The following is a 23,491-nucleotide window of genomic DNA, read 5'->3' as shown; positions in this document are numbered from 1 at the left end:
TTTCCCAAGCTCACCCATGGACACTAGGTATCTATGGATACCAGGCTAAGGGTCTGATGTAGGGGATGTTGATGTCAGAAATGTTCAAAACAAAAGTTCCGTTACCTATACACGATTCTTTCTCATATTATGTGGTAATTAAAGCTTTAACAAATTACAATAGGAAATCATCATTGGGCATCAATTAAGATTATGTTATTATTAAAGGTGCTGTTAAAAAAAAGAAACTGTCTTCAGTTTCATAAACACTGAAGAATGAATGATATATGACTCAGGTAATAATATAATCATTCTTCAAATTAAAAACTTGGTAGCAGAGTAATGTGTGCCTTTTTATAACTAAAAGGGAGAGAACAGTTTACCTATCTGTCTAGGTCAGATATCCATGTGGTCCTTTTTACTTTATCCAATGTAATCTGCAATTCAGTTAATGAATGACTATCTCGCTTTTTTACTTTGGTGGTGGTGGTGGTGTTTTTTTTAAGGAATCAGTTTGGTGTACAAATCTTGAAAGTTTATGTGTGGGTTCTTCCACTTCTAAGCTTGATTTTCCTCATCTGTTTAAAAACAAAAAAGATAACATTATCTCCCTAAGCCCAGAGAAAGTAGTATATACCTGAACTTTATTAACAATATAGTATTAACTGACTCAAACTCCTTTTAAAAAGATATTGAAAGCCATATAGTTTAATAATACGTTGACGTGTTAATAAGCTTAGAATTAAAGGAAGAGACCTTTCTTCGGTATTATGTACAAATTAGTGCGCTATCAATTGTTTCTATTTCTTAGGATTTTTTCTATTTGCCATTTTTTCTTGATATTTTCTAGTTGTCATATTCCCAAGTATTCTTAAAAGTACACCGTTTCGATTTGCTTAAAAGTGCTGGTGTTTCATTCTCTCTGTGGCATAACGTAATTTTCAGGTGAACTCTTCATTACTCTGGGTTATAACCTCACCAGATTGGGCAGGATTCTGAGAGGGGAGAAAACTATAGTTTCCTTTCGTATGCCAGTTTATGGTGGCTAGGATGTCTTCCCCGTTCTTACACCAAAGAAGGGATTTGCGTCCAATCCGGAAAGGGCAGAGCTGAGTCGGATTATCCCACTCCCTTTCCCAGGACCGTCCTTCGTGCTTTCCCTCCTACCGCAGTCTCACCTCCTCCACCCCCGGTAAGCTCCCGCCGCTGCGCCTCCGGGGCCCCGCGGGCCCCGCCCCCCCGCGTCTGCGCTCTCGCGAAGGGGTGGGGCGGCGGCGCTCTGACACCTGGCGGCCGCGGGGGGCGGGCCGAAGGCGAGCGTGGGCTGGGATTGGCTGGGGCGGCGCGGGGAGGGCGGGGTGGAAAGGGGAGAGGGTTGTAGGGCTCGTGTTGGTGCGGGAGCTTGGGCGGCCTTAGGGGCGCGGAGACTCGGCGGGGGAGGGAGACGGCAGCAGCATGGCGGCCGGGCACGAGCCGCACAGCCCTCCTCTTTCCGGCTGTCGTCGCCGCCACCGCCGCCGCCGGAGTCGCTGGGACCCTTTAGTCTGCGTGTGTTAGTTGTAAGCCCGCTGCCTCCCCGTCAGTCCTCCGGTCTACCCTCCCTCCTTCCTTTCACCGCCAGTGCCAGCCCGAGTGTTGGGCCGGCGGGTAACTCCCACTCCCACCCCACCCCACCCACAAGCCCGCGGGCCGGGACCATGGAGGACGTGAAGCTGGAGTTCCCCTCGCTCCCACAGTGCAAAGAAGACGCCGAGGTGAGTCTGTCGGTGACTGCCACTAACAGGCCTCCCCTTGTGGCTCCTCGGCCGAGGGGCGACCCCAGGCCCCAACCGTCGAAGCCTCCGGCTCCCCGGAGTCCTGTTGCCTCTTGAGGGCGTCCCGGGACCCAGGGGCGGAGCCTAGCCCTCCGGGGCCGTCAGCCCAGACCCCAGTCACTGAGTTCCTCTTCCCCCCCCCCCCGAGTCTCCGGCGCCGGAGCCGGGTCTGGTCAGCTGAATTCAATGAGATGAGCAAAAGCAGCCCTTTCCCCCCCAGGTTCGGCGTCGAGGCCTTACTTGGAGTAAGGTTCCCCTTTTTTTGCCAAAGCAATGCGAGGGTAATGTTTTTAATCTCCTTTTGAGGGGTTATCTTTGGTGTCGTCGATTCACTTGTGGGACACACGGCCCCACGTGTGGAATAGACGTGGGCCCTGAACTCGCTAAGTGTGCCTTCAAAAAGTTTCCCGAAGTAGTTGGTTTGTTTTGGTTTGGTTTGGTTTTTGGTGTTTTTGAGGCAAGCCGTGACCAGCAGAGTAAATGTCACAAAGCTAGCTCGTTCGAATCTGAGAACTTCAATCCAAAACCTTGCCCTTTGGAGGGAAGTTAATATGGGGAATAAAATTATTTATAACTTGTTCTCCTGATTTCTAATTTGGGGTTCTTTTTACCCCACCTTACTTCTTCCTTCCCTAACGTTTGTACTGAGTTTTTTCCCATCTATTCCTAGTTTAGAATACTTTATGGTATTGCAGAATACTAAATTAGAATTTTTCTGAAGACTCAATTATAACAGGACAATGATATTCAGATATGCTTTAGTAGGATCGAGAAAGAAAGAAATCTAAAATCTCTTTTTAAGAGATCATTCAATTTATACCAAATATTCATTCTATTGAGTGTCTTCATTTGTGGTTCACGTTTTTTATCGGGGGCGGATCTTTTGCTTGTGATAATAATCCTTGAGAATTTCATGTTTTAAGAGTAGACTCTTAAATAGGAAAAGAAGTAGAATTTAGGTTAGGTTAAAAATGAATTTACACTTTTTTCTTTGTTTTATATGGAATCATGTGAATGAAGAGTATGCTTTTATATCCTCAAAATGATTCAGAAATTTCATCACTGGCAGCAACCTAAGAAATAATGTAGAGCATTCCCACTTCTCAGGTGAAGAAATTGTAGCTTACTAAGAATAAATGATATGCCTAGCGGAAGACACAAGTGAGGACCTTGGTCTCCTCATTCTTAATTCATTGTCCTTTTTACTGCACCTCAATTCTTCCCTGTTCTAATCTTAATAGTTCTAGTTTAAAATGTTTACAGACTTTGTATTTAATCTTTTATTGTGTAAATAATGTATCTTATCTTTGCAAAGATTATAAAATCTTAGGAGGAATATAGCTTACTTCTTTCCTGTGTCGGACAGAAGTAATGCTTAAACTTAGTACATAATGATATTATCTACTGAAAGCCAGTTCATTCCTTATTTCATAGCACTGGATGTTTGTTATCTCTCGGTTACAAGTGACAAAAACCAGAGGAGCTTAAGCAAAAAAGAAAAGAAGTAACTAAATCCAGAAAGTTTGGAGTGCAGATGGTCTCAGGGACTTGACTAGGTGGTATTATAATGCATCAGAGCTGCCCCTGCCTTTCATTAGTGCTTGTCTCTACTTTCTGTCAAGGTCTGTTCTTTTTCTTGGGCTTCTGCACAGGTATGGAGTTTGGCCATCAGTTGCTCGAGGGTCATATGCTTACAGCATACACATTGAGGAACAAAAGTGCCTTTCTCTAAGCTTCAGTGTTTAAAATCTAGAAGATTGGCCCAATTTAGGTCATATGCCCATCCTTTGGATCAGTCAAGAGAGCCAGGAAGGGGTGAATACAGTGAGGGGTCCAGTCTAGGTCAGATGCTCACTTCCTAGCATCTGACCTACGGGAGTGAAGCTTTCATTAGTAGCCCTCCCGCCAAAACCGTAGGAGCATTTCACGAAAGATGGAGGATGCGTTCTGGACAGACAAAACTGTAAATAACCATTAAATAGGGCATATAGTTACGGTAAACTGACTAATAAAACAGAATGTAATTTTCTAATTTCCAGTGAGATACATAAAGTGGCAAACAGTTTTACATGGTTATGGTGACCAGCCAGCATAGTTCCTTCCACATAGGAAGCACTACCAATCACAATCCAAATCTTGCTTAAGTAAAGAAAAAATTCAAGTACAGAGATTTCAGTGAAGGCTCTTAATGATTGTTGTGATCAGGCTATGGTAGCTTGATGATCCTGTCACTTCTATAAAAATATTACTTCTAAGTTTCGTGAAATACTGGTTAGAGCACTCTTTACAGGATAGTTGTTAGCAGAAATTTAGCTGTGTTTAGATGGGTTTGCAAAAAGATCATCATTCCTTTAAAACTGCTGTGATTTCCCATTGTTTTTTTTTTAAACATCTTTATTGGAGTATAATTGCTTTACAGTGGTGTGTTTCTGCTTTATAACAAAGTGAATCAGCTATACATATACATATATCCGCATATCTCCTCCCTCTTGCGTCTCCCTCCCACCCTCCCTATCCCACCCCTCTAGGTGGTCACAAACCACCAGCTGATCTCCCTGTGCTATGCGGCTGCTTCCCACTAGCTATCTGTTTTACGTTTGGTAGTATATATAAGTCCATGCCACTCTCTCACTTCGTCCCAGCTTACCCTTCCCCCTCCCCGTGTCCTCAAGTCCATTCTCTACGTCTGCGTCTTTATTCCTGTCCTGCCCCTAGGTTTTTCAGAACCATTGTTTTGAGGATGAAGTTCAAACCCTTAACGTCATCAGCATGGTCCCGTGTGAACTGGCATCACCTGCCTCTCTAATCTCATTATGAGCTACTCTTCCCCTTGCTCCATTCTCCGTGTGCCCTATCCATAGTCATCTTCTCTCAGTTTCTGGAATGCTTCAATGTTTTCCCCCTATCTCAGGACCTTTACGTTACTATTTTCCCCTACCATAACTGCCAGCATTCCCCTTGCCCTCTCCTCATTAACTGTTTGCTCTTGGGTTAGATCTCACTTGAGGCATCATTTCTTCAGAGAAACTTTCCCTGATTTTGCCAATTCCTCCTGTCCCCTCTCTCATTCTCCAGACTAGTTCAATCCCCCAGGTTTAAAAACCTCTGTAGCACTTGCTACTTTTACTTTTATACCTAACTTTGTAACAGTTATCATACTTATAATTTTGATCAATGTCTATTTTCCACTGTAGCCTAAAAGTTTCATAAGGAGGCTTGGTCACCAATAAATTTCTGTCTTATTTGCCACTGTTTCTTTCATTTAACAGTGTCTGATATATATCATAAGCTTGACGAATGTTTTTTGACTTAATGAAAGAATCTTGATTAGTTTTAATAGTAGAGTCTTACTTGTGGCAAGATTACAGTAGTTTTTTTTACATGTGAAGAAAAAAAGCAGCGTACAGTAACAATTTTTAAACAAATTAGTTACATAGGTAGGGCTGTTGCTTTTATAATTCAAGAATTAATGTTTTATCTTCTTTTCAGATAGAAAGTGACATATTTTTTTCAGCTGCAGTTTGGCGACTTAAATGTTAGCCTTTCCATTTTCTTTTCTCTTTTGATTCTCTTAGTACAGAATCAAAAATAGGAGTTGCTTAATGTGTCTGACTGAGGATCCCTCTCCTAGCTCCTTTAAGTTTAGAATGGTGCTTTTTTAACCTGACTGTAGAGTAGAATCACCCAAGGAACTTTTAAAATAACCATGCCTGGGCCCCTATTCTGATTTAATTGGTTTAAGATGGAGTTAGATAATTCTAATGGCAGCCAGGTTTAGGAATAACTGATTTAGTAGCATCTTACTTAAATGCCCCTCTGTTTCTCCATATCCCCCCAACCCTCTCATTTTTGAGTAAAAATCTCTTTTAGTCCTTTGGTTTAAGTAAAGCTTGAGTTAGGCATGGGAACTAAAGGAAAGAGCTTATTCTGAAGAGGACTGTTTTTTTTGGAGGAGAGAAACTGTAATACTACTTTTTCTGTTTTGTGAAGTGTACCAGCTCAGGTATAGTATTCTGATGTTTTGTTTTGTTTTTTCCTGAACTCCCCCAACCTGTATTAAAAAAAAAAATCCTCTTGGTATTTCTAAAAGTTACATGTTTCAACCACCCTAATCCGTCTGATGATAAGAATTAAGTTTTTATAGGTTACAGCCTGTGTCCTTTGGTGAATTTATTTATTTGTTTATTGGTCTTTGAACATTTTTATAGCATTTTTTCCTGTCCCCTAAGTGTGATTTTATAGATCGTGTAACTGCATTTTCTTGAGAAGGAAGAAGAGAGCCTGAAAGGTGTTTTAGTATGTGGTACCTTCTATCTCATATTGATGATTGAAGGATTTTCACTTGTGAATTTCTGTCAGAAGCATGGTTGTATTTCACAATTAAGGATATTTTAGCTTAGCAGGCTTGCTTTGGTTTGAGAAATATAGTTGGACTGCTTTGCTAATCATTGAAGCTTGGGAAGTTGATTCTACTAGTTATCTACAATAGTAATTCAGAATAGATCATTGGCAGTTATAATGGGAGTCTGACCCATTAATACTCCCATCTCTAAATTGATGGATTTTAGGAACTGTGGGCAGGTTGAGATTGAGTGTGATACACCCAAGACTTGGTTATTAGAGACATGTTCAGACAGATATGTGTCTGGTAGAGCACGACTGTAAGCATGAATGACTTTCAAAATCTTGATGTAGTACATTAAAGGCAGAATTGGTAGACAAGGCAGGTTTAAGATTTGTTCTGTAGGTAGTAATCAGAGCTAGATAAACAAAGAGGGTAAACTCCTGAGATCAGGAGTATTGCCTATTACAGCAAGTCATGCTCGCTAAAGTAGGCTGCATGCTTGTCTGTCCTGTGAATAGGAGTAATTTTTCATTCTCTTCTATACAGCTTGCTTTTTACTCCTGTAATATTTCTTCTATAAATACAGCATACATGTTGTATTGAATACAACCTTATGAGAAGCTCAAAATTTATTTGAAGCCGGTTTCACTTAAAAATTCGTGTAAATTTTGCATTCTATTCCATATGTTCATGCTTGTTTTAATGTTTTAAATTAGTGGTCAGTGAAAATACTTTTTTTCTCCAGGAAAACAAAAAAACAAAAAACAAAACTTCTGATAAAATTAATACACCAGAAAGAAGCACATGTTTATCCTGTGGCTTTAAGTGCCATCTGGCATATTGCGTAGTATTCCCTGGAATATATGTACACCATTTCCCTATATATATGTTCCTCTGTTTTTCTTCTTTCATCACACATAATGTAGAGATTTCATTTTAGGTAAACTCAAAAGTACACATTTCTTTAATCGCTTTCTTCTTTCTCACAGCTCTGACCAGTTTTTTCCGGAAGATAAGGCTGACTGTTAGACTACTAGACAATCTTTAAAAAAAAAAAAAAAAGAAAGAAAAAGAAAAGAAAAGAGAAAGAAATAAGATCCATAGAATCTAGTACCGTGGATCTCCTCAGTGCTTATTCTCTGGCAGGCACTGTGTTCAGTGGTTAGCGGTTCTGTGACTAAAATGACAAGAATATTTGACCTAACTTCTTTAACAGTTTTTCAATATAAAAAAGTTGTAACATATTGGTAAGTTAACAAAGCAGGTAAACATTCAGTCTGTACAGTTTGATTACATTTCCCCCTCTACTGGCTTGTAAATTATATACTTTTTTCTATTCTATTAATCGCTATAAACTAATCATTATTATTATTTTATGTAGTCAGTATTTGTTTAAATATAACTATATGTTTGCCTTATAGTTCATTCTTACATTGAGAGGCTGTATAGTGTAGCGATTAAGAGAATGGACTCTAGAGTCAGACTACGTGAACTTGAAGTCAGGTTATGTAGGCTCTCTGTACCTAAAATAGAAATGTAAAATAGAGACAGTAGTACCTTTTCTTCAAAAAAACATCTTTTAGAAGTTCCTTTAATAAGAGTCTGCTGGTAGTAAACTCTCTTTTGTTTGTTTGTTTGTATGGAATTGTCTTTTATTTCACTCTTGTTCTTGAAAGACGATTTTCTCAATATATATTCTAAACTAACAATTATTTATTTCACCACTTTGAATGTATTGTTCCTCTGTCTTCTGCCTTTCCATTCTTGTAGTTGAGAAGTCAGGGTCAGTCATATTGTCTTTCCTTTATATGTAATCTATCTTTTTTGTCTGGATGCTCTCTTTTTTTAATAGAGATAAAATTTACATAGAGTGTAATGCACAGATATTAAATGTACAATTCAGTGAGTTTTGTTAAATATATACACCAGTGTATCTACTGCTTGTATCAAGATGTAGACCATTTCTCCCAACATAGAAAGTTACCTCATATCCATTTCCAGGCAACCCCTACCCCACCCCACATTAGGCAACGAATATGATGATTTCTGTAACCATAGTTTAGTTTTGTCTGTTCTTGAACTTCATATAAATTGAATCATGCAAAATGGACTGTTTTGTTTATGGCTTCTTTCACTGAACATAATACCTGTGAAATTCATCTATATTGTGTTTGTGGGTAATTGATTCTTTTTCATTGCTGAGTACTGTTTCATTGTATGAGTATACCATGGATAGACATTTGGGTTATTTGGGGTTATGATGAATAAAGCTACTTTGAATATTTTTGTACAAGTCTTTTTGTGGACGTATGTTTTCATTTCTCTTTGGTAAATCTTAGTAGTGGAATTGCTAGATTAATCGGGTAAGTGTATTATTAGCATTTCATTTTATACTCAGCAATGTTTGAAAGTCCCAGTTGCTCCACGTCATTACTAACATTTGGTGTTGTCACTTTTTAACTTTAGTCAATCGTGGATATGTAATGGTATCCTATGCTTTGAATTTGAATTTATTGTTTTAATATAATTTGAATTTCCCTAATGTTGAGCATATTTTCATGTGATATTGGCCATTTAGATATCTTCCATAATGAGATGTCTGTCTACTTCTTTGCCCATTTTAAAAATTATGTTTTCACTTTATTGTTGGTGTGTATTTTTGTATTTTGGATACAAGTCTTCTGTTGGATATATGTATTACAAATGTTTTCTTTCAGTCTGTGGCTTGATCTTTCATTTTCTTAGCAGTGTATTTCCTTGAGCAGAAGTTTTTAATTTTCATGAAATCGAATTTACTAAATTGTTTTTTCCCTTTGTGCTTAGTACCTTTTGTGCCCTCTTTAAGACATCTTTCCTTTTCCCAAGGTTGCAAAGATATTCTCCTATGTTTTCTTCTAGAAGTTATATCATTTTTGCACTTACGTTTATACACACACACACACACACTTTTTTTCGTTCATTCAACAATTATTTATTGAGTGCCTACTATGTGCCAGGTACTGTCATCAAGTGCTGGAAATAGATACAGCAATGAAAACAGATGAGATGTTTGTGTGTGTGTGTGTGCTCGCATGCATGTGCATGCGCACACACACGTGTGGTCAGGATCAAGATTCGTTTTATTTTCCAGACATTTATCCAGTTGTTCCAGCACCACTTGTTGAAAGACTTTTCTTTCTGCATTGAATTGCCTTGGTGTCTTTCAGGAAAAGTAATTGACTGCATATATGTAGGTCTTCTGGCCTCTATTCTCTTCCAGTCTTCTATTTGCTTTTAGTCTGGAAAAAGAAATTCTCCTTTCTGTGTTTGCTGTGCTGCTGTTTCACTGTTTACCTGTGCATTTCTTTCCTTTATCCTGCTTGGGATTTACTGGGCCGCCTATTTCTGAGGTATCTTTAACTACTTTCGGAAAATTCTCATTAATATCTGGTGTAATATCTCTCCTTTATTTTCTCACCCCTCCTTCTGGAACTTAGATTCTATGGATGTTAGACCATTTAATTCTATCTTATATGTCTATTAACTGCTCATATTTTCCATCTCTGAATTTAGGTCATTTCATTAGTTCTGTTTTCCAGTTCACAGATTCTCTCTCTATGTCCTTCTGTTTAGCCTATCTGTTGACTTTTCATTTCAGTTATACTTTTTCAGTTCTACATATTCCTTTTGGCTCCCTTAAAAATTAGTTTCTTAATTTTTGGTCATACTTATGGTACTCTTATTTCTTTAAATATATTAAATGTGTTGTATTTTTCATTGTTGTAATTAATATCTGCCGTCTTTGTGGCTGTGATTCAGTTGTATCGCTTTTCATGGTGATTCGTTTCATCTTTTTTTTTTTTTTAATGAATTTTATATTGCGAGTTCATTGGAACCTATCTGTTAGAATTATTTCTGATCTAGGTTTAGGGTATGTTCCTCCAGAGAGAAAATGCATTTGCTTCTCCCAGGAACCCATGGACACTATTTACCCAGGACCACTTGACATTAAATTTTCACTTGGCCTCACAAAGATAATTGCATTCTAATGCCAAACCAGAGTGAAGACCAGATTGGTTAGGAAGACCCCACCCCACTACTACCACCACCACCACCTACTCAGAACCAAAGCTAGGAAAGGCAAGAGTACTCATTTTTATGGGGATGAAGTGAGGCCCCACTCCCTCCACTTTATCTTTCACTGAGGGTGTTGCCCTTTGGGGGTCCCAGCTTTTTGGTCATGATCTGACTTTGAGCAGGTCCTAGGCTTTGTCTCATGTGCCGTGCCATTTAAAATTAAGGCCATCATGAGGATGTGGAACAACTAGAACTCCCATACATTCCTGGTGGGAGTGTAAATTGCTCTTCTAAAACTTTTGACAGTGTCTAGTAAAGCCAAATATAGGCCTACTCTGTGATTTAGTCATTCCATTGCCACTTATATATCCAAGAGCAATAAATGCATATGTCCACCAAAGAGCATATAAAAGAGTTTTCATTGCACCTTTATTCATAATTGCCAAAACCTGGAAGCTACTTAAATCCCCACCAACAGGAGAGTGAGTAAATTGTGGAATATTTATACACTAGTATACTGCACAGCAGTGAAAAGGAACAAACTACTGATATACACAACAACATGGATGAATCTCACGGACATTAGGCTGAGTGAGATAAACCAGACATAAAATAGTACTGCTGTATGATTCCATTTACGTGAAGTTCCAGAACAGACAAAACTAAAATCTGTAGTGATGGAAGTTAGTGGTCACCTCTGAAAACAGGAGATATTGACTGAAAAGAAGAATGAGGGAACTTTCTGGGATGGTGGAAATCTTCGTCTGAGTGGTGATCATATGGGTATGTATGTTTGTAAAAATTGATTGAGCTCTACATTCAGATTTGGGCATTTTAACACCTCATTATAAGTTCTTTTATACCTACATTTTAAAAGAACAGAAAGAAATATAAGGCCATGAAAAGACTAGCAGATCTTCTCAGTATGCTCTGTTTCAGTGCTTACTACCCTTGCTGTGTTTGTGCTTTGTGTTCATGAGTGTGTGTCTCTCTGGGGATTTCCCTCACTTCTTAGTTCAGCTGTGCATTTAAAGATACTTTTAAAAATATATTTTAACAGTCATTTCATAGATGGTTTCTCAGGGTTTATAGTCCGCTTCTACTACATTGCTGAGACCAATTTTCAAGATTAAAAACGAAAAATGTATTTTGTTTCTCTATTTTTAAAAAAATGCTGACTGTCTTTGTAGGAGTACTATTCTCTCTTTCCATTACAGAGATATAACATTTCTACCTTATATGTTAAAAATACTTTTCTGACTTGGGGAATCTGGATGGAGGGTAAAGGGAATTCCTTGTACTATTTTTTTCAACTTTTCTGTAATTCTAAAATTATTTCAAAATAAAAAGGTGTTTTTTTTTAACTTTTTGCAGTTTTAACTTTAGAAACCTAATTACTATTTATAATTCTGAGTTTTAAGCAACCAAACTAGAAACTTTTGGAATGTAGTCCATTTACAAATGAGGACTATCTGTCCTATATTTGATTCTTCATTTCAATTCACTGTAATAGCTTTTTTCTTTTTCTTTTAAAATATTTTCTGTCTTTTGCCATTTTGCATTGGCATTTTGCATTATTTTCCAACTTCTTTATCTTGGTCTGCATTCCAAGAATGAACTCTGTACTTCGGTGAAGTGTATCTGTAAAGGAACTTGAACTAGACAGAATCTTAAGCCCAAGTGAGATATGGGAAAGGCTGTTTGATGAGCATCTGGCAGTTTAGATCAGGAATGACAAATAAATACCTATCACTTTCTGTTCTTTCATCATTGCAGATATTGCTCAATGACCACAGCACTCTTTCCTTCCTTGAGTCTTTCTCCACATAGGGTTTTAGCTATCTACTGCCAGTTGGTTAGAGTTGGCACGAATGACAAAAAGTCTATTTGACATCTCTGATTTAGAGGATCATTTTTGAGAGAAACTTCTGGAATACCTATCCTTATTATTATTGAACTATTCCATCCATTATAAAGTAACATAATCATAATTTTGGAAGCCCAGTTATTTAAAGAATTACCTTAATCGTTGTTTTCTTGTCACTTAAATTTTCAAGTGTTTGTGAAGCCAATTGAATCTGCTATTTTTATAGAATATTCTATAAGTATAATGTATTTTTAAAAAATCCATACACTTGTATATTACATCTTTAACTTTTAATTGGGTGACATTTTTCATAATGTTATTTACTTTTCTTATGTTTTCCTTCCATTTTTAAGGAGTGGACCTACCCTATGAGACGAGAGATGCAGGTATGACAACCTTCTCATTTATTCCAGCCAGCCTGTATTACTGTTACTATCATTGTTGAATAATTTAACCTGATTTCACAAAGGATTTGAGTCCTGTTGATTCATGATCTGTAGGTTCATCATTGAGTATTTTAAATATTAACATATTTAAAGTTAATCGTGGCTCTTAAAAAGATGGGAGATGAAATTTCTTTCTTAGATTAGAACCATGGGCATAGTAATATATGTTTGTGCTTAATGAGTCACTTTGTTTTTCTTCATCTGAAAAATTGGGTACGATATTTGTATTATTTCTGAAAGCAGTTTACTTTCTGTGTTTGTCTAGCTTAGATAAACTCAGGAGAGTTGACTGTAAAGCACATCACCCTTTTGACTAATTGCTCATCTTTGTGTCTGATTCCCAGTCAACTTTCATAGTGAAGTTCTCCAGAAGATTGAGTTGAATACTCACAGTATGGAATGAATGAATTAGTGATAGCTAACCCACGTAGCAGTACTTTTTTTGTTTTGCATTTCAACTTTGCTACTCCCAAGATCAAGCAATGTCTCCCCTTCTCAGGAATCTCTTGACTTCTAAAAATCTGTTCCCTTTCTCTCTTTGTGAAAATTCACTTTTTAAAAATATGTGATTACCCGTGGGGCATTTTACTTGGTGCTATGGGGAATGCAAATATGAGTAAAATTTAGTGTCTGCCCACAAGAAGCTATTAGAAGAAATCACACCTCTACACAAATAATTCTGATGTCCCATAGAACCGAACTACAAAATTATATTAGTATATAGAGTATGATATATACTCTATATACTAAAAACTTTCTATATTGAATTCACATGGAATTCACATTGAAAGCTTTCTATATTGAATTCACATAGAATAAATTTTAATTCACCATTCAGAAGTTATTTATTTAAATTGCTGAGACTCTGTCAATAGTCAATAGTCTTTTTTTTTTTTAAGCTTTGCAATAATACTTTACATAGGTAAAAGTTGTAATCTTGTTTTATCTTGTATTACTTTTGATTTGACTGAATAAGGTTTTGTGTAATTCCAAAGGGATGATTTTCTTTATACCTATTTTATTTCTAAACTATAGCAGAGAATAGAAGTAAAATTAGGGGTGTTTTAGTAATCTAAAAGACAACAATACAATATAGTAATTCTACTCAAACTGCTTATAAAAAGCACTATGGAAGTTCAAATACCTGACTTTTCAGAACCACATTTAAACTTTAAATGTGTCATTTGATTATATAAAGCACATCTGCATTTCTCTTCCCAATCATTTGCTCAGTGTGGCTAGAAAATACTCCCTAAATAACAGGCTTTTTAGCAAATTATTATAACAGCTATGAAAACACTCAGCTAATCCACTTATATGGTACCTATTTTGTATAGATTTAAATTGCTGATGGTAAATAGCTCAATTTTTTTTCCTAGGAAATTTTGCCTGGATTATTTTTAGGCCCATATTCTTCTGCCATGAAAAGCAAGGTAAGAACTTTAGATTAGATTCATCAAGAGACCTTATTAACCAACTATTTGGAGTAAATTTTTTTAGTAGAAAGAGTTTTATTTGAGGAAGCGTGCACCGATATTGCATATTAACAGTAGTTGTCACTCTGGAGCACCTACTTCTTTCCAAATTTTACTGGACCAGTGATTCTCATGTTTAACCACAAATCACAAATGAGTTTTTGTATTTTTTTCCTCATGAAATCCATGTATTTAAAAGACTTACCAAAAACTGACCTTTAATAATTTATTTACCCTCTAAGATGTTAGACATCTATAATTGGTAATCATAGTTTCTGAAAAATATGAGATACAATTAAATCCCAAAATAAGGTTATTTAACATTTTAGTTAAAGGGTAAGAGAGTATGAATGCACTCATACACACCCACATATTTTAATTGAAGTGACTCAAATCTTCTGTTCTTCCAGACTTTAGAGGTATGGATGTTCCAGGTTGTAAAGTATTGTACTATATATCTAGATGTCCTATATAGTTAACCTGAAATGTATTTCTTCAGTTACACAGTTAAAAGGGTAGATCTCATTCAAATATATGTAACAGTGTTATTGTCACTTCTAGAGGATTCAGCCCTATGAATTATGACAGTGCTAATTCTCTCTGAATTATAATGTGAAACATTATATCACAAATGTTTTCCCTAGTAACCTGCCTATTTAGAAGTCAGTGTTCTTGTGTATGATACTTACCTGCAGTAGGTTTTATAAAAACTGTAGAATTTAAAGCTTTTATGAAATAATTTGATGTATTTACGAATTTTAGGTGATTGGGAGTTTTTTAAAGTTAATGTCATTCCTTTTGGTATTGGAAGGCTTTTTGACTGTTGAGGACTATCTAAGAGTAACCCTAGTCATTTTGATGGCCTACAGCTAAGTTGGAAAGGTGGGGCATGGATAAAAAAATATCTATGTAAATAAATACTAAGGAAAGAATATGGTAGATAACTATAGAATTAACTGTGACTTACTTTGTGGAAACAAAGTTATGCCCAAATAATGTAATATTCACAAATACTGGCCTTCAGGATGATTTTAGACTATTTGCTTTTTGTATTCTCACTGCACTTTATAAATATACCTGTTATACTCTTTCTCACATTAATTTATAAATGTTTGTTTACAGATCTGTCGTCTCAAAATCTCTTCCCCCTAATTTCACCATAGTCTCATTAGACTGAAGAAAAGCTTCTATGGCACAATTTGATTATTTCCCACCATGAGTCATTATAGTACAGCCCATATTTCTTTTCATTTCATCATCCAAAAAAATAACAAAAGAATAACGGAGATTAAGAAACCTTAGGGAATAAACTCCTGTTCTAATAAACTCACTTAGTTTAGCCTATCTTTTATTACATTGAAATACAGTTTTAATAAAAGGGACATATTTAGGTTCTTTGTAAGTAGTGAACCATTCCTTTTTCTAAAATTTTTCTGTTGTTTGTAGGTATGAGATAAGGTCATAATTTGCTTTGTATAAATGAAAGTCTGTTGAAAAATAAAAACTGTTTTGTGTGCTATTACTTTTGGGTTCTATCTTAAGGTTTGTTTTTCACTTAGTAATCTAATGTGCCTTCCAGGCTTGTTAAAACATGTTTTTATCCCTAATTTTATATATGTCTTCTTGTAGTTTCTCACATTAATAGAGTAGATATGAAAACTTCACATATCATAGATCAATCATAAACAAAGGAATGAATATTGAATTTACTTTGGAGTTTCCGTAAATGTGAATATGGAACACTGATTTATTATTTTTTTTTTTAAGATTTTTTTTTGATGTGGACCATTTTTTTTTTAAAGTTTTTATTGAATTTGTTACAGTATTCCTTCTTTTTTTATGTTTTTTTGGCTTTTTGGCCACGAGGCATGTGGGATCTTAGCTCCCCAACCAGGGATCGAACATGTACCCCCTGCATTGGAAGGTGAAGTCTTAACCATTGGACCACCAGGGAAGTCCCCATTGATTCACTGTTAATCCTACCAAATGCTTACCTCCTTTCCCCTGTCTCAGGATGTACTCAGGAAATACAAAGATAATTGAACTCTAATCTATGCCAGACATAGGAAACCTAGCTGCAAAAATTAACATTTAAAAACCACATTTTCTTAGCTTAGGCTGCTGTAATAAATACCATAGACTGGATGGCTTCAACAACCGACATTTATTTCTCACAGTTCTGGAGGCTGGGAGGTTTGAGATGAGAGTGCCAGCATGGTTAGGTTTTGGTGAGGGCCCTCTTCTTGGTTTGCTGCCTTCTTGATGTATCCTCACATGGCAGAGAGACGAAGCTCTGATGTCTCTTCCTTTTCTTATAAGGGCACTAATTCCATCATGGGTGCTCCACCCTCATGGCCTCATCTATATCTAATTACCTCCCAAAGGCCCCACCAACTAATACTGTTACCTTGAAGGTTAGGGCTTCAACATAGGAATTTTAGGGAGACACAAACATTCAGTCTATAACAAATAGAAATTATTCTTTGACTTCTTTCATGAATTATTAGTATTGCTGTTCTGGACTGTTTATTACAGAAAGGGAATTAAATATATAGGATTATAAACTGAAAATAGAAAACTCAAGGTTATTAATTCTGATTCTTCATGATTTGTTCATTCATTTCTTGAACATATAATTATTGAACAAGTTCTATGTTCCAGGCACTGTTTTATACATACTTAGCATGAATCGGTGAACAAAGTCCTTATTCTCATGGAATTTATGTTCTAACTATTAAAATAACGTCACCTGTAAATTTCACTGAAACCTATAGTCACTTGCAAATAAAAATTTATTTGATAGTTCTTAGAGTTGTCATGTCAAATTGTTTTAAATGTAGAGCTCAAAAGCACCACAGAATATAATATCCTTTGGAGTTGCCAGTTTTAACTTCAGGAGAATTTTTAAACCCTGAAAGGTTAATTAGGTTTTGTGAATTGTATAACTTAATTCTGGCTTACAGTAGAAAAAGTGTACTGGGAGAGGCAGGGAGTAGTCTAGAAATCAGTGATGTTGAACAACTGTTTATGTCATAGTAGTCCTCTCTAAAAAATAAAAATTGTAGTCAATATATGTAACTGCCATTAACTGAAAACCCTTGCTGTGTGTTCCAGGCAGTATGCCAAACATATTTTCTTATATAATTCTCACAACCACTCAGTGAATAGGTAGGGTTTTCCTTATTTTCATGTGAGAAAATTGAGCCACAGTGCTCAGGTCATTAGCAGAGCTGGGATCTAGAGCTTGGGGTCTCTCATGACTCCAAAGCCCATGCCTTTAACCACTATATAGTGTTATAAATAAATAATAAAGAGTATATAAATGTAAATTATAAATAAGTAATAAAGTATAATAATGTAATAAAGTACATGATACAAAGGTCAAAGTGTACAATAAGGTATATAATGAAGGTGTAGTATTGTTTCCCAAATACATTATCTTTAAGGTCATATCAAGCTCTAAAATTATAGATATAAAATAATCCTGTTAGCCTTTTGAGGACATGTAGTATATTAACCTTGAATCATTGAAATATTTTGCTGATCACTTCAGGTATGTTATTATGAAATTAGCTTTGATCCCCTGTACTTAAAGCTCAGACGTGGCTACATTAGTTCTAAAGTTGAGTCCTGTGTATTTTCAAGTATCTGTTTTACAATAAGATGATGTTTTGTATTTTAAACTATTTCTCTCCCTTTTTTTTTATAGCTACCTATACTACAGAAACATGGAATAACTCATATAATATGTATAAGACAAAATATTGAAGCAAACTTTATTAAACCCAACTTTCAACAATTATTTAGGTAAGAATTGTTGCTATAATTTATAAAAATGTTAAGGGTAGCAAACATGTAATGTTTTTATTTCAAGTTGATTTTATTATATCGGATTTTTCTCCTGTATATATATGTTTTATAAAGATGGGTCATACAGTACATCATTTAAAGAATAAACTTCCTTTAAAATATTTTTAAAAAGTAATTCATGCACAGAATGTGGAATTCTAAATGTTCAAAAACATGTATACTGAAAAGTAGGTTTCCCTGTTCCTGTCCCCTAGATACTCAGTTCTCCTCCCTGCAGGTATCCGTTGTTTTTGAGTATGTTTCCAGAGGTATGTTACATATATAAACATATTCTTACAGATCAAGTTAGCCTTTTTTAAAAATTACGTATTTTGGAGATTGCTTCATATTATTTCTTAGCTGCATTCTTCTTTTTTTTTCCCCCCACACTGCACAGCTTGCAGGATCTCAGTTCCCTGACCAGTGAAAGCCCAGAATCCTAACCACAAGGCTACCAGGGAACTCCTGCATTATTCTTTTTAAGTTGCACAGTAATCCATTGTATTACTGTACAAAAATTTATTCAACCCATCTCCTCTTGTTGGACATTTAGATTGTTTCCAGACTTTTGCTAATGTAGTGAGTATCCCTGTATATATCATTTAATTCATATGTGAATATATCAGTAGGATAAATTTGTAGAGGTGGAATTGCTGGATTAAAGAACGTAAGCATTTAAATTTTAATAGATGTTACAAATTGCCCTCCAGTGAGTTGTATCAGTTTACATTCCCACTGTGAAGTAAATGAGAGGGACTCTTTCCTTGGTATCTCTCTAAGACAAAATTATAAAACAATTTTTCCCAATCTCCTGGAGTAAAAAAGGTGTCTTGTGTAGTTTTAATTTGCCTTTCTCATTTATCTTAAAATGATGAGGTTGAGCATCTGATGGTTTTTAATGTTCTTTGTTTTAGCTTCATTTAAAAAAATAAAGCATATATTACACATGATACAAAGGCCAAAGGGTCAAAAAGGTATATAAGGAAAATGTCTCTTTCCTCCCCTAAACCCAGCTATCTAGTCTATCTCTAGCTAGGAGGCAGCTACTATTAACTCTTTTTTTGATATCATTCTAGAAATATTTGTATAAAAACATATATGTTAAAACTTTTAATGTTCTGCTTTATTGTTTGTAAAAATGAAAGCAACCTGAATGTCCATCAGTATAAGAGACTATAAAATATATTGTGTGAATACACAATAGAATACTGTAACCATGAAAAAGAATGAAATATTTCTATGTGTGCTCATATGGACTAATCTTCAAGATTTATTAAATGAAAACAGCAAGGTGCAGAGCCATGTGTTTAAAAATATATGCAGTACATTAGGTATATATTCTTGTATATGCATAGACAATTTCTGGACTGACAGACCAGAAACTTGACAGTAGTTACCTCTGAGAAGGGAAATTTAGGGTCTGGGATGGTAGAGAGACCTAGGTTTCATTGCAGATGTCTTTATACTGTTAGAATTTTTTACTGTGTGTACACATTTTTCAGTTAATAAAAACTAGTTTTAAAAAGGGAATATCTGTAATCTAAAATAAAATAGATCAAATTTTTTCTAATTGCAAAAGAAATACTTGTTCTTTATAGATATGTTGGAAAATACAGAATGACACCAAGAAAAATATTTAAAAAGTCATCCATAAATCCACAACCCAGAGGAACATAACTTTAACATTTTGGTATATTTCCTTCTAAACTTTCTCTACTGTATATGTGTATTATGTATACACACATATAGACTTGTGTATATTAAAGAAAATGAAAATGTTATATTTTAAAATGCCGTACTATATAGCTTTCTAATTTGTATAGAATTTTTGTTTTTAGTGCCAAAATGTCCTGGATACAGCTTAGCTTCTGTGTGATAAGCCCTGAATTTATTGAAGTTGCTGCCACCAAAATGATCATTAAAGCAATATTGACTTTAAATTTTATAACTTAATTACTTAACTAAGTTGTGTTAATAAACAGGTGGTGTTGGATAGGTTAGAAATGGAAGCTTTTATTTTTTATTTTTGGCCGTACCACGCGGCTTGCGGGATCTTAGTTTCCTGACCAGGGTTCGAACCCAGGGCCCCAGCAGTGAAAGCACTGAGTCCTAACCACTGAACCGCCAGGGAATTTCCAGAAATAGAAGTTTTTCACAAAATAAGGCTAGTGTTTTAAAATGACTTATTTTAAATGTTTTTGAAGGTGTAAAATTCCAGGACAGGTGGTCTTTTGTTGCTTGTTGCTCTACTGAAGGTTAGTTCAAACAATGAATGTTTGACTCACGGCTCTGTCAGACTGCTGCCTTCTATTTTGGTTAGTTTCTTCTCTCTCAGACTTTGGGCTTCCTCTGAATTGTCCTCTCTAGGGTTGTGAGGAAAGGTGGCAGGGCCATCCAGAGAAAAATCTTTTAGTCCTAGGGAAGTTGGTAGAAATAGAAGAATAACAATAAGGAAAACAGGCAATTTTTGTCTTTATTTTCCAGGTCCACTCTGATCTAGAGGAAGGTTTCTTCCTACTTGTGATTTTTCTATTTTAAGCAGATAGATTTTTTTTTTATACTAAGATATCAGAGAAATGTTAACTTGTTATTTAAGGCTTTAAATGCTATCTGTGCCTTCAAGCAGTATAAAATCTATGGCTCGGTTCTTGGGAATATGATATTTTGAAAGTTGTTTTGCATTATTTTCATGGTTGCCAAAAAATTTTCATATTTTTTATATATGAAGAGAGTTTTATCTGAAAATGTGCTTATCACAAAATACTCTATTTTCAGATATTTAGTCTTGGATATTGCAGATAATCCAGTTGAAAATATAATACGTTTTTTCCCCATGGTAGGTATCAATATTTTAATATCATTTAAAATTTATTTATGATTTGACCTCTTAATTGTGGTTCTAAAACTTAATGAAACATGATTTTCTCCTGTACTACTTTTACTTTGTTATGTCTGAAAATTGTGGGATTATATTTTTTTAAAAATTTATTATTTTTAAAACCTTTTTATGATCTCCAAATATTTGAGAAATCACACTTCAAATTTCTTAAATTCAAACTAATATTTAAACTTGTAATAGTTGTATTTGTAGCATTTTGGAGATTTTTGACATAAGGTAATTTTTATTCATATAAATAATCAGGAAATTATTTTCAATATGTTTCACTGTATGTATGTATGTATTTTATGCTTATGTTACTCCACATGTTTTATTATAACACATTGTCTTTTGCCTTCAGACTAAAGAATTTATTGATGGGAGCTTACAAAGTGGAGGTAAATAATATTCCTTTACTTAGCTTATGTTTATTTTTAGGAGATTATTTATGATAGTTAATTTTTTAGTTAGTATTCTTCTTAATTACAACTTTCATATTCTGCATTTATGTCTTCCCAAATTTGTATTTTCCCAACTTTTTGTTTCATTTGGATAGGCTTTCTTAAATATCTCTATAGAACTATTTTTCATGTTCTGGGTCAGCTTTAAATCTCTTTAACCTAAAAGTCTACTGTAATCTCCACACAGTTAATATAAATAAATTCAAGGATTTGAAAATCAGTAAGTATCCAAATTGTACATATAAAATACACAAAATGTTTAAGAAAAGATTTATTTTATTGTAGTATGATACATAGTTTTAACATATTTTAGCTGCTGAATCAGGTATCTTTCTATCAGAATAACTATTTCTTGTTTTTCAGGAAAAGTTCTTGTCCATGGGAATGCAGGGATCTCCAGGAGGTATGAAGTTAGAGATAATCTTTCTTTCTCTTGCATTTAATTAATGAGTTGTGTTTTCTGTTTTTTTCTAAAAATTTTTTCCCCCTCTTCAGTGCTGCCTTTGTTATTGCATACATTATGGAAACATTTGGAATGAAGTACAGGTAAGAAAGTACTCTGAAACCTAGCCACAATTTAGATTCTCATTAAAATAAAGCTTAATGGAGACAGTTTAGGAGCTTTAAGTTAATAATCTCCTGATTTTGTCATCTAGTCATGTTTGATTAGGCAGGCCCTTTTATCCCATGGTTAAGTCTCTTAATCCTTGTAGCGTGTCTACCTTGTATAGATCCACTTAGGCTAATGTTTGTTATTTTATGGAGCTTGTGCTAACTCTTGTTATTTTAAAAACCAAAGATAATTATAGTTGGAATAACCCATGGAAAACTGCTTGCTTACTACTAGGGAATTGGTTAATCTGAGTTTAAAAACTCTTAGACAAAGATGTAATTGCTTGCTTTGTTTAAAAGATTAATTTATTATGTTTTCCTTTAACAGTAGTTGGGTGAAAAATTACCTAAGAATTGTTTTAGTGTCTGTTCACAATTCATTGTTTGTCTTATCCAAAATCATCTTTTCCAAGCATATTGCATAGACAAAAGAGAGAGAGAGAGACAGGCTGATGAGCTTTTCACCCTACAACAAACCAAAAAAGCTGGCCAATGTACAGTATTTTCTTTCTTAGTGTGTCTTGTACAAGTTAGAAATCTGTTGTAATCATTGATACCGCCTTCTCTTTCACTCCTCATGTCCCAAACTGATCCTTTACCAAATCCTGTCTGTTTTTTGTCCTGAAGTATTCCTTGAATCTGGCTCTTTCTCTTTATCATTATTTAATCTCCCTAATCCAAGCTCTAGTCATGTTTCCTTTGGACTCTTCCAGTAGTCACTTTCTTAGTGGTCTCATGTTTTCTTTCCTTCTCTAGTCTGTTCTGTTCTCCACACCACAGTGAGAATGATTTTCTCAAAAGATAAATCTGATCATATGTTACCTTACCCTAAAAAGCTTTCAAATGTTTCTGATCCTTAATAATTCTTAACATGGCCAATGAAACTTCACATGACATGCCCCTATCAATCTCTCCATTCTAATGCTGTGTTCCCAATTAACCCTCTCCATTTGAGCTATGTTCAGCATTGGATCCACATGCCTCACATATAGTAGACATTCAAATGCTTTAGTTTTTTTTTTTTTCCAAGTTATCTTTAATTAATTTATTTATTTATTTATTTATTTTTGGCTGCGTTGGGTCTTCTTTGCTGCACGTGGGCTTTCTCTAGTTGCGGCGAACGGGGGCTACTCTTCGTTGCAGTGCGTGGGCTTCTCATTGCAGTGGCTTCTCTTGTTGCGGAGCACGGGACTCTAGGCGCACGGGCTTCAGTAGTTGTGGCGCATGGACTTAGTTGCTCCACAGCATGTGGGATCTTCCCGGACCAGGGATGGAACCCGTGTCCCCTGCATTGGCAGGCAGATTCTTAACCACTGTGCCACCAGGGAAGTCCCAAATGCTTTAGTTTATTTGGTGTTTTTTATCTTAAAATTATAATGGAAAAGTTTGCTTAAAAGTGTTAATTCTTAAATATTATTTGAATACAAATGCTTTTATTTAACTGAAAATGAGTAATATGTGCTAGATTTTGTTTTATATATTCTCTTTGTTATTTGGTGATGTGTCAGTAATAATATTAATAGTGAAAATAACTTCCATTTATTGGGTTTTTGCCATGTGCCAGATACTATTCTAGGCACTTTTATCTCAACAACACACGGAAGTCCCTATACTTCTCATTTATTAACCAGTAATAATATCTGAGCTTGTACTGTGTGACAGATGCTGTACACGATGTGTTATACTTATTATTTTCCATCTTTACAGTA

General features: G+C 35.3%; 1 protein-coding gene across 1 annotated transcript in view; it reads left to right on the top strand.

Annotated features, from left to right (window-relative positions):
* Window positions 1–1,380: 1,380 nt before the first annotated feature.
* STYX (serine/threonine/tyrosine interacting protein) overlaps window positions 1,381–23,491 on the top strand; it is a 36,685-nt gene continuing 14,574 nt past the window's right edge. The window contains exons 1-8 of the mRNA XM_068545417.1: window positions 1,381–1,733; window positions 12,415–12,447; window positions 13,887–13,940; window positions 17,692–17,789; window positions 20,607–20,667; window positions 21,071–21,107; window positions 21,534–21,573; window positions 21,666–21,716. Of these exons, the coding sequence (XP_068401518.1) occupies window positions 1,677–1,733; window positions 12,415–12,447; window positions 13,887–13,940; window positions 17,692–17,789; window positions 20,607–20,667; window positions 21,071–21,107; window positions 21,534–21,573; window positions 21,666–21,716 (431 nt within the window). The 5' untranslated portion in view covers window positions 1,381–1,676. The remainder of the gene's footprint in view (window positions 1,734–12,414; window positions 12,448–13,886; window positions 13,941–17,691; window positions 17,790–20,606; window positions 20,668–21,070; window positions 21,108–21,533; window positions 21,574–21,665; window positions 21,717–23,491) is intronic.

Source organism: Eschrichtius robustus, chromosome 1 (genome assembly GCF_028021215.1).
Source record: "Eschrichtius robustus isolate mEscRob2 chromosome 1, mEscRob2.pri, whole genome shotgun sequence".
Classification (NCBI taxonomy): Eukaryota; Metazoa; Chordata; class Mammalia; order Artiodactyla; family Eschrichtiidae; genus Eschrichtius; species Eschrichtius robustus.
This window is presented reverse-complemented; position numbering and strand designations above follow the sequence as displayed.